The 18601-nt window shown below is 40.0% G+C and overlaps 1 protein-coding gene across 3 annotated transcripts in view; it reads right to left on the bottom strand.

The window, feature by feature from the left end:
• Nucleotides 1-18601, bottom strand: part of Sin3a (SIN3 transcription regulator family member A) — an 80679-nt gene that overhangs the window by 23116 nt on the left and 38962 nt on the right. For all 3 annotated transcript variants that reach the window (XM_008844874.1, XM_029569227.1, XM_029569228.1), the window contains exons 9-16: nucleotides 17221-17310; nucleotides 14582-14700; nucleotides 13382-13592; nucleotides 12886-13002; nucleotides 10834-11072; nucleotides 8130-8313; nucleotides 6012-6585; nucleotides 3281-3450 (exon numbers count right to left, since the gene is read on the bottom strand). In XM_008844874.1, coding sequence (XP_008843096.1) covers nucleotides 3281-3450; nucleotides 6012-6585; nucleotides 8130-8313; nucleotides 10834-11072; nucleotides 12886-13002; nucleotides 13382-13592; nucleotides 14582-14700; nucleotides 17221-17310 — 1704 coding nt within the window. The remainder of the gene's footprint in view (nucleotides 1-3280; nucleotides 3451-6011; nucleotides 6586-8129; nucleotides 8314-10833; nucleotides 11073-12885; nucleotides 13003-13381; nucleotides 13593-14581; nucleotides 14701-17220; nucleotides 17311-18601) is intronic.

Consider the following 18601-nt stretch of genomic DNA (forward strand, 5'->3'; position numbering starts at 1 on the left):
AGCTGATTGTAATGAAATGCTTCCTCTAATTAAAAAAATATAAATAAAAAAAAAATGAAAGAAAAAAAATTCTCATAACCACTAAGGAATCTATTTTTAGAAAGATACATTCTTTGTGAAGTATTAATAACAATGACAACTATTTTTGACATTAAGTGATCTTAAATGCTTAGATACCTATTTGTAGGTTACAAAGATTTGAGGATGGTAGAAAAGGGCAGTAATTCTAGCAACTCCAGATGGTTACATTACAATCAGCTTGGATAAAAGATTAGGATAGGATATCACCATTAAAATAAAGCTTATTTTGACTTGATAATGCAGTAAAAGGTCAAAATAAAGTTTATGAGGAAAAAAAAAGCAAGGTGAAAAGTTCAATCCAAATAATGAGTAATATACCAAGAAGATTCTCCTCCTGGCTTATACTTTGTGTCAAAGTAGACTATGTGTCACTGTATCCATTTCCTCTCTTTAGCTATCTGGCTCCTCTCAGAATCTTTGGAAAGGGCAGCACTACCAATCCAGAGATAAGTATAAGCATGCATATTCCCACCCATGTGAGTCTTTCACCTGGCCACCTGCAATGATGTTTGGAAGATTTTTTGGACAGAGGAACATTTGCATGGAAAAGCTGGGTAATGCTAAAGTCTCAGGGGGCTGAAGAAGTCAGAAATACAAGCTCAGTGTCCATCTGCACAGAATTACGAGAATGGAAAAGTCTATGGAGAAAGGATGCTTCCCTAGTCAGGTCTTCACATGATCCAACCTAATTCTAAGTTCTGAAACTTAGATGTCTAAGACTGCCTATTCTATACATAGAATGAAACCTTTTTCTTTGTTTGAGACAGGATGGCATATATCCCAGACTGGCCTCAAACTCCTTATGTAGCCAAGAATGACCTTGATCCTCCTGCTCCCCCAAAGTGCTCAAATTATAACTATGTGCCACCACTCACATTCTATGGGGTGCTTGGGATCAAACCCAAGACTTTGAACACACTAGGCAACAATTCTACCAATGATGCTAAAGAAATCCCCAGTGCAAACCAATCCTTCTTAAACCAGAATGAACCAACTTGTTCTGTCAGCAGTCACCTCTAGGGCAACACCAAGAAGAAAGAAAGTGATAAGAAGACAGCTCAGTGAAGAGTCAAGATGAGAAGTTTGAACATGCCTTTAAAAAAACTCATTGATGTAGGTTTTCTGGAGGGAACTCCTGTTTCAATTTTTTAGAAAAGTATTGAGATAATGTTAATAAAGTCATAACCAGATGTTTCTAAGTAAATAAATTATATATCTATTGGTTTAAAAAACTGCTGGTGGATCTCTGTGCGAACGAAGCCAGCCTAATCTACATAGTGAGTTCCAGGCCAGCTGGGACTACAGGGAGGCCCTGTCTCAAAAACAACAACTACAACCACAACCGTAAACAAAGCTAACCACAGGCTTATGAAAAGCAAGTAAGTTTTACTGGCTTACATTCAAAGCTGTTGGTTTGGTGCTTTCAAAGTCTTGGTTTCCAGCCAATAGTAAGCTTGGAAGCAGAAACATACAGGTACTAGGGCTTTTGTTTTATATAGATTTAGGGAGTTAACGGATTTGTCTTTCAATTATGACTATAGATGACTATTCAATATTGATTTTGGTCAGTCACCATATAAACCCCTCATGGGAAGGTCTATTAGCATCTATAACCTTTAGGAAGAAGCTGTCTGACAATTTTCTGTAAATCCAGGATTTAGGTACATGAAGCTTTCTTCACCAATCCTGAAGAACAGGGGTTCTTTATAAAAAGATTCAGTACTTTTCCCAAGGGAACATTGGGCTTTTTCTTCTATAGTGGACATTGGGTAGAATTTCTTTGTTCTGTTTTTAGTTTACAAAAGCTGTATACTATAGGCTGTCTTGAGTAGGAAATCTAACCATGGGGCAGAAAACGTGGCTATCTGTCATAAGGACAGGGCTGTGATAAAGAATCATGTATTAGCTGAGTATGGTAGCTCACATCTGACATCTCAGCACCCAGGAAGCTGACACTCAAGGCTCACTGGTTCAAGGTCAGCCAAGACTATAAACTGAGACCCTATCTCAAACAACCAATCCCACATATTTTATTTTTTTAAATATTTTGTTATTTTTATTTTACGTGTATATGTGTACTACCTGGATGTAGGTAAGCGCACCTGTGTCGTGCAATGCCTGTAGAGGACAAAAGAGACTGCTGGGTCCCCTGGAACTGGAGTTATGGACAGTTGTTAGCTGCCATGTGGGTGTTGGGATTCAAACCTGGGTCTTCTGCAAGAACAGTCAGTGTTCTTAACCACTGCACTCTCTCTCCAGCCCCCAACCCCACATATTTTCAAACTTCCAAGAACAAAACAAAAATAACCACAAACTAAATGCTGAGCGAGTCTCAGATGAATGTGGTGGGCAAAGCACTGTCAAAGATTCTAATATTAAATGAGGCAAGTAAACATAATTATCATCATCTGTGGAAGAGGCTTTTCAAGAAAAGTTAAGCGGTGGAACAATAAGGGCAAGGGAGCTAGCATTGGGCTAGCAGGATAGGTTCTGATGATGGTCATACAACTGCAAGGGCACACTGAGAACAAGCAAGGACCCAGTTCCATAGCTGGAACTGCCACAATTCCTTAGGAGAAATCAGATATTGTATAGCTATTTCCTCTAAACTGAAACATCAGGCTCAGGAAATAAAGAAAACAAAGTTCAGAAAGCTCCTAAAATTTACAGAAGAATTAATTTCCTCTCTCTCTCTCTCTCTCTCTCTCTCTCTCTCTCTCTCTCTCTCTCTCTCTCCTCGCTCCCCCCTCATGTATTCTAGCTGGGCTAGGATATAGCTGAGGATGATTTTGAACTTCTGATCCTCCTATAGAAAGCAATAACAACTTCTAGGGGACAGGAGACTCACAGGCCAAGCTATGCAGTGAGCTCCAGGGATGCAACTTTTGTGAAGAGTCACCCATGGTCCTGTAAGTAACACCAATAAAATACTGGTTCACCAAGCTGGACTTTGGTAGAATCATTTCTATGGTCTGTTGTTGGTGCCTTATACAGGTAAATGGACATTTGTTCTAATCCCCCCAGGAAAAATCACACAACAGATGTCACTTAAATTGTGCCCTCTCCACTTCAGAGGCATACATTTATAAAAACTGTTATATGACTAAGCTGGCTTTCCTTTTCCCATGAAACTCTTGCCTTTTTTCTTTTCCCATCATACCTTCCCTAGGCAGCCCTAACCTCCATCATACCCTCTCACCTGTCTGACGATGCTCTGGATTAGTTTGTCCATAGTAAAGGCAATGTAGGCATGGATGGTGAACATCTCTCTCAGTGAATCTTCATACTGTGATGAGTCTATGTTGCCATCAAGCAGGCTCCGCACCATGTCCAGGAAAGCTGGGTAATAATCTTCTACATCAACATCCACTATGGGAAAGATGAGATAGGTAAGGCCTTACTCTGCTAAGAAAGAACAAGGACAGAGAGTAGAGAAAATCCCACAGGTGGCATTTGAAAGGACACACACCAAATACTCAAAACATGTCCACTCATCCCACTGCAGGCAGAGATGAAATCTGACAGGTGGTATAGGCACTAGTGTTGTCTATCCAAGTACAAACAAGTTTTTAAAAGAGGCTTCCAACACACCAAAAAATAAATACATAAATAAATAAATAAATAAATAACACTAACTATGTAGAAAGACTTTTTAGCACTGCTGAACTGTGTGAAAGGAGAGCAAAATGTCCTAAGAAAGAGGATCCTTCAAATTGTTGGTTCTCTAACTTACACAAGAGCATTCCTCAAAAGAGTCACTCACTTATAGAGCGATTTCATTCAAGAATCAAGTACAGAGAAGGAAAGCCAGGTACAGCTGGATGTTAGCTGGCACTTGGAAACGTCTTGGGAACAAAAGAATACATGTGCAAATTAAGTCCTTTATGAATAATGAACTAATCCACATTTGTCAATGTCCTTTTGTTTAAAATGGATTTGCAACATTATACTGCACAAATTGCATGAAAGGACCCATACTTGCTGCATATAAATCACTTAAAATACTAGCTGGAATGAATCTTATCAGTAAGGAGACATATGGCATAGGGCATTAAGGAATGCTGTCTCCTTTTCAACTTACCAAATAGCACCCATTTATGTAAAGGTCAAAAACAAATCTCAAACTGGGAATGATGGCACTTGTCTGTATTCCCAGGAAGGTTATGGAAGAATTGCTGAGAGTCTGAGGCCAGCTCGGACTACATAGCAAGTACCAGGAGATTGAGAGTTAGGTAGCAAGAATCTGTATCAAACACCAAAAAATCAATCTCTAGGACTGGAAATCAAGATAGTGGCATGAGGCCACATGATCTTGGTTATATACTATTTCTTGGTCTCTTTCCTGACTAAAGTATGTTCACTATGGAAAAAATTTATAAAATGGTACAATTCTGATTTGTGGGGCAGGGAAAATGGTTCATTGGATAAGAGTACTTGCTACATAAACATGGGGTCCTAAGTTGATATCCCCAGCACTCATGTAAAAACCTGGGCGTAGCTACCTGTAACCCCAGTGCTGTGGGGGTGGGCAGAAAGAGGTGGATTGCTGGGGCTTGCTGACTGCCAGCACAGCTCCAGGTTCAGTGAGAGATCCTGTCTCAGAGAGTGATAGAGGACACCACATGTCCTCCTCTAGCCTCCATATAGACATGCTGCACATCCATTCGCACACACATGTGCACATAAACCAGACATGCACAAAATTCTGACCTTGTAACTTCTTTGCACTTTAAAAAAAAAGTTGATTTAAAAAACTGTAATTATAGAAAGTATTCTTCTTTGACTAACAGCCACCTTTTTCTAAGGGCCACCTATTTTGCAGCCTAAGATCAAAACTGGGTATACCTGATGTGTGACGGAACCCTTACAAACAGGCAAAACAGAACAATTACTGTTTACAATATGCAATAGGCTTGAGTTTCATCACAGAACATCACCATGGAATAGGCATATAGCTTTAAATATGCTACAATAAAGCAAAGTCCAAACCACAGATTTATATCCAGAAGCTACAATCAGGGTGAGGGTTAGTATTATCACTCAACAACAGTCAGTCTAAAACCAGGTTAAAAGTAGTCAAGACCAGTTCTGGGCATTTTATTTGTAATTTCTACCAAAGAAGAAGGAATCACTACACTTAGGCCCTAAGTTTGTTTTCTTCAAGTTAGGACTAATACAGATAAAGGCTTTTCAAAGTATTCTTGGTGTCACTGGATCCTCAACAGATAGAAGCTAGGGTTCATATGGGATTCCTGCCACAATCATCCACTATAAAGTTAAATACCTAACTTATGAACCAAACTCATATCTGGAAGCAGCCAGCACAGAATGGCTTAGAGTATACGGTAGCTTTTTTAATGCTTTCCTTTTCTTGAATTCTTTGTCTTTATTCCTCTGCTATGTGTCTCACACCATCAAGTTTCAATTCCTTTTCTGAAAACACTAGGAATGAGCCATGAAGTGCAATAAAGAGATACATTTGAGAAAACTATTTGGTCTAGGCACAAAGCACTGGGAATTTATGTTATCATGGAATGGAATTAACTGCTATTTTTGTCTCTGTCTTATGAGATACCGGAGAGCTGCCATTTGGGCAACCATTGCTCTATCACTGATATATATGCACAGTGCCAACTACAGACTATGTTTATGGACCAAGCACTGCACAAGGTGTTACACATCTTTTCCCTACATTCCCAAGCAACCCCATAAAGTAAAAACTACCACCTGTTTTCCAGGTTTGTGTACCAGTTCACAGGTTTAAGGTCACACAACCAGTAAGTTGCAGAGGTAGGATATGAACCCTATGTCAAATCTAAAACCCTTAGGCCAATGGCTCTAAACATTAAAGAACGCAGTCCCAAGTCTAACTAGGCCTTGAAGTTGCCAGCCCCATATTATCTCTATAAGACAACCATATAAGCACTCACTAGGTTCTTTGAGACGTAGCTGTATGGCAGGGCTATCACTCTTGTCTCGCTTTATGCCTAGAACCTCCCGTTCCCACTCTCTCTCTCGGTTTTCTTCTTCAATTTGCCGTTCAGCTTGGGAACAAATCCGTAGCAGCCTCAAGCAGAGAATCTGATGCAGTCGCATAAAGATATACCAATTGTTATTAACATAGAAGAGGTTGTATACTTCATCCATCCCTCTTAATTTTTGAGCTGCTGTGTTACTAAACAATAATTTGGATTTAGGGGGGCTGCCCCCAACACCATTGTGCTTCTTAGCCGTTCCTGTGGCTTCATCTACATCCATCTCTTCTTCTTCTTCCTCTTCCACATCTGAGAGATCACCTCTCTGAGCAAACAGGAGATCTGGAATGAAATGGTGCATGATTTGCTTGATTTTATACTTGTCCTCCTTCTGAATGCCTGTCTGTCTCTTCACATGATGGATAATCAGAGCAGCAGCATCTTCTAGTATCTGTTTGTCTTCATAGGCAAGCGAGAGGTGTGGGCCAACGGGTACACCAGCATTCTCTTCTGTAGCCTGCTCTTGCCTCTGATGGAATAGACACAAAAGTACTGTATGACGTGTACAGCAACAACAAACCTAGAAGACTACACCAACAGTACATTTTGTGTATTTAAAAAATATTTATTAGTATTTTATGTGTATAAGTGTACTGTCTGCAAGTATGTTAAGTACACCTATGTTATACAATGCCCATGGAGGTCAGAAGAGGGTGTTAGATGCCCTGGAACTAGAGTTACAAACGGTTGTTAGCTGCCATACAAGTGCTGGAAATTGAACCCTGGGCCTCTGTAAGAGCAGTCAGTGCTAAGCCATCTCTCCAGCCTCCAGCAGTACATTTTATTATCAGCCACGTGGTAGCTGTACACAGTGACAGACACCTAAAGTCCCAGCCCTTGGGAGGCTAAGGCAGGAGGGTTGCAAGTTATAGGCCAGCTTGGGCTTATATAGTGACTGTCTCAAAATACATACATATATATATTATGGTGGCTACCCAATCCAAAATGTAGGAACTGACCTTAATAATAATTATTTTTGTGCCTCCTCCAAATATACACAGGTACTGTGGGCAATGTAGCTTGATACAAAAAGACTAGCATCTTTTAAACACTGAAGATTTATAGAAAAAAAGGGTAAAATAAAAAAAGGAAAGGAAAAAGAAGAAAAAAAAAAAGAAAAGAAAAGAAAAAAGAAAAGCCAGACATGGTGGAGCACACCTTTAGTCCCAGCACTCAGAGGCAGGCAGATCTCTGTGAGTTCAATGCCAGCCTGGTCTATATAGCTAGTTCCAGGCCAGGTGGGGCTACAAGAAGACCCTGTCTCAAAAAGATGAAGGGAGGGGAGGGGAGAAGAGGGAAGGGGAAGGATGGAAGGGTACAGAATTGAAACTGTCATTAAAGTCCTAGATTAGCATTTATGAATGATATAGGGTACAGGTTGTGAGTGGGGCATATCGAGGGTAACAATGGAACGTTGTCCACCAGGGATAATTAAGCATTTTATAAATGTTCATTTACTATTATTTTAACTTCTGGTATTATTTATAATCCTGGTAAATGTACTGAGTACAGGATTATCAACAGTTTAAACTGTGGTAGATGAGATGGTCTCTACAAATACAAGTTACAGTTTTGAGGAAATATGTAGTGGGAGAAGTAGGAGGCAGAAAACGTAAATTGAAACCAGAATGAAAAGTAGGAAACTAGAGGGGAAAAAAAAATCTAAGTATAACAAAGAGACTTAAGTTTAAGACAGTGAATTAGGAATAAAAAGCTACAGTAGAGTTGGGTGTGGTGGTACATGCCCTTAATCCCAGCACTTGGGAGACAGGCAGGTGAATCTCTGTGAGTTCCAGGCCAGCCTGGTCTACATAACAAGTTCCAAGCCAGCTGGGGATACAGAGAGACCTCTGTCTCAAGCCCAAAAACAAAACAAAAGGTACAATAGACTAATTATGAAGCAAGAATCATCAACTCTTGAAGATAATTTCTAAGAATCAAAGCTAGGTTGAACATAAAGACTAGTGAACATAAAGACTAGAGTTCACCCAGATGCAGAGTCACCCAGCTCACCTCATCATAGATACTCTCGATCTCATTGAGTAAGCTCTTAGACCTCAGGACCTTGGTGTCATTCTGTTTAAAGTTGATGCCCTGGTGGTCCAGAGACTTTAAGTAGTACTTTTCATTTTGCTCTCGCCACACCTTGTTGAAGCCTCTCTGTGCTTCTCGCCATTCTTCCTCTTTCATCTTCAACCTAGCAGGGTGGGAAGGGAGATGCAAGTAAGAATATGTGGGGACTGGGGCTGGAGAGATGGCTCAGCAGTTAAGGCTGCTCTTGCAGAGGACCTGGGTTCGATTCCCAGCACCCACATGGCAGTTATCAACTGTCTGTAATTCCAGCCCATGGGGATCCAACGCCCTCTTCTGACCTCTGCAAGAATTGCACGACATCGATGCACTTACACACATGCAAGGCAATACATTCATACACATAAAATAAAAATAATAAAATAAAAAGAGTGTGTGGGAATTTAGAGGGTTAAGAAATGAGAAATATGCCATGCTTATTTCTCAAATCTATGTAAAATGTGTCCAGATTGTTGGTAACTTAAGATAATATTCTTGGTATTATCAATGAGGCTGGTTTTTTGGGGAAGGGGGTAATTTCTGAGAGTCTTGCTGTAAAGCCCTGAATGAACTGACCATGTAGACCAGGCTAGCCTCAAACTTATGGCAATCCTCCTCCCTCTGATTCCCTAGTGTTGGAATCACAGGCATGAGCCTCCACATCTAGTTTCAGTGATTATTCTTGGAAAATTAAGTTCTTCTTGGCCAACTAAAGCAAAATTGAACCTGCATCTTTGATACATGACTCAGAATGTTTACTATACTAATAGAAATGCAAAGTTCAAGAGAAGAGAATTTGAACAACAAAAAAGAACAGAACCATAGCAAGCTCATGGAGCTTGTTAAGACTGAGGTGCAGTCTTAGGTGGAAATGGGGTCCACCTAAGACTGCTGGGAAGGGTTTGTGGGAAGGGTTTCAGTTACTACAGGAGGGGTAGAAAAGGAAGGAACAGGGTACTGCAGAGGCTGAGAAGCCTGATAAGAATGAATCCTAATGATCCAGAAAAGGGAAAATCGCCCCCAAAAAACACTGTAAGAGTAACATACATCTCCAAAAGCCAGAAATTAAATGTCACTGGAAAGAAAAACATCATCATTCTGTATCAGTTTTTAAGGAGACCACTAAGAAGGAAAAAGGCATTTGTGAATAGGCATTGCACAGCAAGGAAGAATTCCCATCAGGTGATACTAAAAAGGGGACTCGACCCTTAGCAAAGATATGCACAGACAAAAGGGGCCACAGACTGAAGGGACAATGGGGTTCAGACTCCCTGTCACCTGATTGATGTCTGGATTTAGGTAGTTACAAAAATCCTTTTACACCTACGTCTAACATCAAGGCTAAATGAAGATACCTAAAATATGGCAAGCAAAGGCGTTTGTTACAAAAGATGTATATAAGTATAAACCACAAAGAGTGGCTTTTCTTATCAAAACCTAAAGAAAGATGGTAACAAAAATTAGTAGTACTAAATGACATATATATTTGGTTTTCTTTGTTCTTTTCTGTATTTTAAAGCACCCTCTCTTCTAAGCAGTGCACAGCAGCAAGAGCTTCTAGTCCCAGACACTGAGGAAGCAGAGACAGAAGGATTGCTTGATCCAGGATTCTGAGGCCTTTTGGCCAACATACCAATACACAATCACCTTAAAGCAATTGATTAATTAAAAACTAAAAACACCAAGCCCATCATAATGGCAAACACTTGTAATCCCAGCACCTGGGAAGAGGCAGGCAGATTAGGAATTAGAAGTCATCCTCAGCTACAAACCTTGTCGAAAACAAAGCAAAATCAAGAACTCTAAAATAAGACCTATAGGGGCTGGAGACATGGCTTAGCAGTTAAGAACACTGGTTGTTCTTGCAGAAGACCCGGGTTCAAATCCCAGCATCACATGGCAGCTAACAACTGTCCTAACTCCAGTCCCAGGGGATCCAACAGCCTCTTCTGACCTCCACAGGCATTGCACGACTGGGGTGCACTTACCTACATGCAGACAAAACATGCACACACATAAAAAAAATAATTTTTTTAAAGTAAAAAAAAAAAAAAAGACCTATAAAGCAGAATGTGGTGGCACGTGCTTATAATCCTAATACTTGGCAGAAAGCAAGAAGATCAGAAGTTCAAGGTCATCTTCAGTCAAGAGCAAGTTCCAGGCCAGACCTGGGATATGTGAAGACCCTGCTTTAAAGAAAGACTAGGGGGAGGGGAGGGGAAGGGAGAGGGGAGGGAAGGGAGGGAAGGAAGAGACGGAGGGAGCAGACCTTCTTATAGGGTGGGATGAGGATCCAACTCATGGTAAAGGACTTGCCTAACATGCTACACAAATGGTCTTAGGTTCAATCCCCTCTCTGAAAAGAAACAAACAAACAAACAAAAACCAACCTTCAAACATAAACACAAAGCACTCCAACATAAAACTCATACTCACTTTCCTCTCTGCAGCACAGGTATCTAAGTCAAGTTCTTATGCATGTTGGGCAAGTACTCTATCACTGAGCTACACTTCTAGTCCTTTAATAAAAATCTCTCAGGCTTTATTCTGTTACAACAAAACCAAAATAAGTTCTACCATTTTACTCTGTACTTGATTTCTAACTACACCAAGATGAGAGAATGGGAATGCTTATTTGCCCAGATACCTTTTAAGAACAATGGGGACAGCAATGGAGGGGTTCTTCCTCAGACCATCGATGATATCAGCTGCTTTATCAGCATATATCCTCTGGAGTGCTTTTCGATGAATGACTTCTGATGTGCCCCCAAGGGTGTTATCCAAGCGAAATTTGGCTTGTTCCTCAGCAGATAAGCGAGAAAGTTTTTTCTGTATTGCTTCCAGAACCCGGATTGTTGCAAGATTGGTCTCTAAAACTACATCAAGCTAAAAAAGCCAAAAAAAGGTGGTCAGGACCCAAACCAAAATAAAGCAACATTGGAAGTCTAAGGAGGGAGTCAAATTTCTTAGGATTTGAGTACTTATTCTGACATACCAGCCACGTAAGCCTCCTTACTATCATTAAATGTGAACAGCAGCACCTATAACTTAACACTACTTTTATAAGGCTGTTTTCAGGAACAAATGATGCCACACAGGAAAGTCATTAAGTACAATATGCAGGGCACATAGATTAATAGTTATCACTCTGATCATGACCCATAGCATGCTGAACCTAAGCCAGAGAGACCTCAAAGGCTATTTCACTGATACTTTTCTTTACACTTTGTTTTGATATTATTTTTGACATTTAAAAAATTTATTAGTATTATTTTCTTTAAAAAAATATTAAATTAAAAATCTTAGTATAGGCTAGAGAATTAGGAAAGGGAACATGGACAAATTTCACATTATTGTTGAAGCTTGGTAGTAGTTTTGTCAGTAAATAATATTTTTTAAAAATTATAGTAGATGTATAGAAATGTGAATTTTGACACAGGTCCTTACTACACTGCCCTGGCAGACCTGGAATTATCTATGTAGACCAGACTGGCCTTGAACTTGTGGTAATCCTCTGCTCCTAAATGCTGGAATTATAAGTGTGAGCCATCACACCTAACCCATGAACTTTTCTTAAATGTGAAAACCTGTTACAAATAGTAACAAAACAATCCCGAAAGACCACTCAATCAGTGGTAACAGTTTTTTCTGGCATAACTTGAAACAAATATGCCTAAAATATTTAAATATTAAGTTACTGTTTCACATCTAGTGGTAATAAACTCAGTGATTACCCATACTTTCTTTCCTTGCTTCTGAGACAGGGTCTCCTGTAGCCCAGGCTGGCCTCAAACTGGCTATGTAGCTGAGGATGCATTTGAACTCCTGAATCCTCCTACTATATTAGTGACCACAGGCAATGTACCACTGTATTCAGCTAGTAATATGTTCTTTAGCTTGATTAAAAACTTTAATGCTGGACTGGAGAAATGGCTCAGTGGTTAAGAGCACTGGCTGCTCTTACAGAAGACCTGGGTTCAAGTCTCAGCACCTACATGGCAGCTAACAACTATCCATATACACTGATAACTCATTAAAAATAATTCTTTAGTCCCAGCACTGGGAAAGCAAAAACAGGAGGATCTCTGAGTTCAAGACAAGCCTGGTCTACACAAATGAGGTATAAATCAAGCCAGAATTACATAGTGAGGCCCTATTCAAGAAACAAAATTAAAAACCCTCCCTGTGGAATTTAACACCTATCCTGATTTAGTTTTCTGTAAATGGTTGAAAAAGCTCATAAACGCCAAGAGCAAAAAACATTATCCACCAGCCAGTAGATAGGCACCAGGTGATTAATTCAAAACAGAAAATAGCTAAAGTAACCGGAAGAAGGAAAACTGGCAGAAAGCTAAATCAGCATAAACAAGATGTTTCTCACAGATTTTAAAAAGCAGTACCAGTAATTTTAATATAATACACTAAATCAGATACATGTAAATAGAATTCACTAATTCACCATCAAAAAGGGAGGTTAAATGAATTTTATCTAAACAACGAAAATTTTGGCCTAGTGTCAGAATTCTTGAGGACTACAGAGGATCTCTACCAGTCACTCATTCCAGGTCTTCCCATACCTAACCTACCAATTATAGGCATGTACTATCAGGCTCTACTCTTGACCTTTCTTAAAAAGCTAACACTCATATACAGTATTTAAGATCGTCCCATTTTCTCAAAATGACAAAGGAGGTTATACCTCAAATCGTTCATCTTCACAACGATAAATATGTTCTTCATACTGAGTCTTCTTGGAACTAACAAAGGTGGAGTCTTCAGACCATGATGGGAAGGAAACCCAAGTATCATTTAAAACCTTTGGGTAGAAAAAGAAGCAGTTGAAAGGCCTGTAGAAGGTTTATGGTGATTAAACATTCTAGTAAAAAGCTAAAACTCAAAAGGGGGAAGAAAACAGCTAGCAATATTCCATATACCTTACCTTTAGTGAGTTTACAAAAGGATAGTAAAGAAAGATTGTAATTTCACCATTCATAAAAATTCTTTCTGGTCTTTCCTACAGTAACAGCACTTGTCATCAAGCCGTAACAACCAGAGTTCAATCCTTAGAACTCACATAAAAGGAAAGGAATGACTCCCACAAATTGTCCACTGACCTCTATAAGCATGCCAAGGCATATGTGCGTATACATTTAAAAAAAAAAAAAAAATCCTATTGAGCCAAGGGTGATCCTTACCTCTTTACAGAGAGGAGTCCGTCCTGTACACTTAGGCTGCTGGTAACTTTTTGGTAGGGCTCTGTAACTGGAGCCCAGCCGTTTACAAGAGGCATAATCTATCTCCATGGCAATGCCCTCTGTAGCTCGTTCCTTTGGAAAGGTTTCCAAATGTACAGACTCCTTATAGCCCAGAAAGTTTTTAAACCAATTAAACAATTCAGGGAATTTCCTAAAGGACCAAACCAAAAACTGGTTAAGCGGTTAATTACACCTCATAATAACTGCATTCTGCCTCTATCACCATTCATGGTTGGGTTAAAACTCAGCTAACAGGAACAAATTTCAGTAACAATTATTTCCCATCTAAGAAGAATTGAGTCTAACCATTTAGATAGACGCCTTTTTCCTTACAGATTTTCTCCAATTAGTTAAGGGGGAATGGAACAGTTAAACTGAAACTAGGCAATAAGTCATTCTCTGGATCAAGAATATTGCTTTAGGATTCACATTCTTAGGATGTCAAATGTTATCAAAATTCTAAATATTTTCGGTTTTTAAAAAGTGTTATTTTATTTTACGTGCATGAGAGTATTGTCTGCATGAATATAAGTGCACCGGTGTCATGTAATGCCCGAGGAGGTCAGAAGAGGGTGTTGGATGCCCTGGAACTAGAGTTAGGAATGATTGCTAGCCGCCAGGTAGGTCCTGGGAATCGAACCGATCAGCCAGTGCCTCTTAACTGCTAAACCATCTCTCCAGCATACCCCTCCTCCTGAAATCAAGATTCTAAAGCTTGCCAGGCAAGCATGCCTTTGATCCCAGTAGTTGGGAGGCAGAGGAAGGCAGATCTCTGTGGATTCAAAGCCAGCCTGGACTACATAGCAAGTTTCAGGCCAGTCAGTGCTACAGTGAAACCTCCTCTCAAAACCCCAAAAGATTCTTAAGCTCTGAGAGATTTGTCTCTATAAACATTTAGCACTGGTCAGACAATCAAGAGACCATTAGTACTGTCAATCAGTTAACTGATACTTCAGTGAACATGCCATTTTCTCATCTTAAAAGTTAAACTGGAAGACTTCCTAGGGCTCTTTTGACACTGACATTTGAGACAATTGACTTAACTCAGTTGACTTTGCCTAGCACATACTCTCAACAAATCAATTACCACCTCATCTCCATATCAGAAGTACCAGGGGATAAACTCCTTACTTCACTTACCCCAGAAAAGGAGAGACTAGCTGTACAAGCTCGGCCCGAGAGATCACTTCCTGGTTAAAGATAACAAGACAGCGCAGGAAGTTTTCATAGGCCTCTGCACTTCGCAGAGCCTTTCGGACCTTATGGAAACAACCAGAAGAAAAACAGTTACAAGGGAAATCAAGATCTTAGATTAATTTTTTTTTAAACTGGGTAAATTTGAACTGATATTTGCTGGACTAAAGAAATCACTGTTACTTTGTTTGAATGCCATCAAAGAAATCAACTTTAAAACAATAAAGTACTTGTGGATAAAATATTATGGTACCTATGCTGGACGTAGTGGCACATGCCATCAGTCCCAGCACTTGAGAGGCAGAGGCAGGTGGATCTCTGAGTTCAAGGCTAGCCTGGTCCCCACAGTGAGTTCCGGGCCAGCTGGGGCTGCACAGAGACCCTGTCTCAAAAAGACCAAAAAAATAGAACAGAAAATATTATGGTACCCATAATCTGTCTCCACACACTCTAAATGGGTAAGAATAGACATGAACAAGTAAATTACATTGATCAAGCACTAGCAACTGAAGCTGATGACAGGCACATGCACAAAACAAAAGGTGGAGAATTGAAGAAGAAATCCAGCATCAACCTCTGACCTCCACACATACACATACGCACAGGCGCACATGGATGTGACACAAATACACACACACACACACACACACACACACACACACACACACACGCCCGCACGCACGCAAAACCAAAACAAAGGGCCAGAGAAATGGCTACGTTGATAAAAGTGCTCACAATGCAAGAACACTTGAGAACCAGAATTTAGATCTCCAGAACCCACATAAAGCCAGATACAGGAATGTGCATATCTAACTCCAGCACATCCATATGAGATGAGAGGCAGAGATAGAATCTGTGCAAGTTTCAGAGCCAGCTAGCCTGGAGTATGCAGTGGTGATCAAAAAGAGACCTAGCCTCAAACAGGGTGGAAACTGAGGGCTGACATGCGTCCTCTGACCTCCACACCTGCATATAACCAGCCCCCTCTCTCCCACTACTCCCACCTCCCCCTACTCTCTCATACAAATGAAAAATTTTAAAAAGATACTTCTGCCTTCTGATCATCAGGCTATTCTACTTATAGCATTGAACACTTCCACATTTTAATGTCTCAAAACTTTAATGGCATACAGAAAGTAAGACTACTGAATTAGGTGACAAATCTGGAGGTTTGATTAAAAAAGCAAATGATTAGCACTGTAGTCCTTCAGGCCCAGTGGTTTATCAACAAGCCTAGCTTTACATTTTCAGATTTTTCTGTCAGTAGCCATAACATAGCATAGACATCAGAATCTGTTGAGGCAGAATCCCTTGATGTGGAGGGCCGTATTTTTTTTTAATTAATTAATTTTTTGAGGCAGATTTCACTGTATAGCCCAGGTTGGCCTGGAACTTGCAGCAATCCTCCTGCCTCTGTCTCTCAAGTGCTAAGATTAACAAGTGTGCACCACTCTACCCACGGTCTGGAATAAAGTAATTCTTTAGCAAGAGAGTTTCTGAAGGCACAGAGACAGAAAGATCTAAAAGTATCAGTAATGGAGTAATAAGTAACTTTTTTTCTACAAAGATCTGAGGTGCAAGATAGGTAAGCTACCACCAGATCAATCCAGGCTGGTTCCTGTAATAAGCCTACCAACTACATTGATGGAAATTGCTTGTGGGTTTTATTTTGGGGGAAGAGGTATTTGTTTTTATTTTATGTGTATGAGTGTTTTGCCTGCATGTATGCAAGTGTATACAATGCCTGTAGAGGATGGAAGAAGAGGGCATTGGATTCCTTGAATTGGAGTTAGGGATAGTTGTGAGGAACCACATAGGTACTGAAAACCAAACCGTGGTCCTCTCCAAGAGCAGCCAATGCTCTTAACCAAATGAACTCTCCAACCCTGACAAAAGCTGTGTTGATCATCAAGTTGATTCCAAGGAAGTAGAGTCAAAAGAAGATACTACACAAAATTGTGTGCAGCGGTAATTTTGACTCCAAATGTTCCTTAGAAACACCGTTGGATCTTTTGAAAATATGCCATTAGTATTCTCAAGCTGGGCATGACAGTGCATGCTTGTAAACTCAGCACTTGGTAGGTGGAAGCAGGAGGATCAGTTAAAGGTTATTCTTGGCTTCATAGCCATGTTTGAGGACAGTATGGGCAACACAAGACCATTTCATCAACTATTTACATATTGCAAATAAAGCATCAGAGCAACTAGATAATAAGTCATCTTAAGCACAGTAGCTCAGTAGCAGGTAACATGCTTAGCATGTGTGTCGTCCTGAGTTCATAGTATCACCAAAAAAAAAAAAAAAAAAAAAGAGAGAGAAAAAAAAGAAAAAGAAACTAATGTAGGTGAGATAGGCGCTTAGGAGGCCACGGCAGAAGGATCAAGAGCTAAGGGCCAGCCTGGGCTTCATAATGAGGTCAAGACCATCCTGGGCTACAGACCAAGTAAGATGATGCCTCAAAACAAAAACAAGAAAAGGTTAAAACAATAACTACCTCAGGAAATCCTAATAAGAGAAAAAAAACCTTAGGGATTAGATGATTTTCTTTTGTTCTTAATAGTATCGAATCTTATTCACTACTTACCTTATCAAAAAATAATGACTCAGTTCCAACACCATGCTTGCTGGCATCTGCCATAGAAGATTCCTTTAGACTAAGCAGTTTAGGTTTCTTCTGCAAAAAAGAAAAAAGACAAATATATAACTCAAAGAGTGGATTTCTTTGAATTTTGATAAAATAGTTCCACCACTGACTGCTAATTAATAACTGGGAACTTACACTTACCAAAACATTTTTACTCACTGATACTTATTATATTTATTTACACTTACTATAACATACACCCCCAACCATTTTAGTTTGTCCAACAGCTTCTTTCTTCAAAGGTTCACAGATTATTCTTTTCCTGGTAATGTTCTCTCTAGTGTATTACAATGACCAATGTTTAGAATTAATGTCTTTCCATTTTCCAGATGCAAATGCAACTTTTTAAGGCTCTGTCCCAGTCTTCTGCTTTCTGTTAATATAATAAACATCATGCAAAAAAGCAACTGGAGCAGAAACCATGGAAGACTGTCAGTGGCTTGTTCAGCAATCAATCTTTGTTTCAAATATGTTTTATTATTAATTTTGTGTGTGTGTGTATAAGTATATTGCCTGCATGTATGTAAGAGGGCAACAGATTTCCCTGAATTGGAGTTACCAACAATTGTTAGCATATAGGTGCTGGGAATTGAACCTGGGATCTCTGCAAGAGCAGCCAGTGCTCTTAACTGCTGAGCCATCTCTCCAACCCCTCAGCTACCTTTCTTATACAGCCCAAGTCCACTTTCCCAAAGATAGCACTGCCAAGAGTGGGTTGGGCTGTCCTACATCAATTAGAAATCATGAAAATGCCCCACAGGCCAATTTGATGGAGCAAATTTCTCAATTAAGGTTCCATCTTCCCAGGTGCCTGTAGTTTCTGTCAAGTTAACAAAAATTAACCCGCAGAGGGAGAAGAGGCTGTTTGTAAAATGGGTAGCTATATACTGCTTAAACAGAAATAAATCTTTAGCCTGTTACTATTTCACTATAAAAATTTGTAATACAGGGGCTGGAGAGATGGCTCAGCAGTTAAGAACACTGACTGTTCTTGCAGAAGACTCGGGTTCGAATCCCAGCACCCACATGGCAGCTGACAACTGTCCATAACTCAAGTTCCAGGGGATCCGGCAGCCTCTTCTGTCCTCCACGGGCATTGCAGGACACAGGTGCACTTTACATGCAGGAAATACATGCATGTACATAAAATAAAAACATCTAAAAAAAAAAAAAATTGAGCTGGGTGTGGTGGCACACACCTTTAATCCCAGCACTTGGGAGGCAGAGGCAGGCAGATCTCTGTGAGTTCGAGGCCAGCCTGGTGTATACAGTAAGTTCCAAGCCAGCTGGGGCTACAGGGAGACCCTGTCTCAAAAAGACC

Source organism: Nannospalax galili, unplaced genomic scaffold (assembly GCF_000622305.1).
Source record: "Nannospalax galili isolate Female #2095 unplaced genomic scaffold, S.galili_v1.0 scaffold1622, whole genome shotgun sequence".
NCBI classification, from domain to species: domain Eukaryota; kingdom Metazoa; phylum Chordata; class Mammalia; order Rodentia; family Spalacidae; genus Nannospalax; species Nannospalax galili.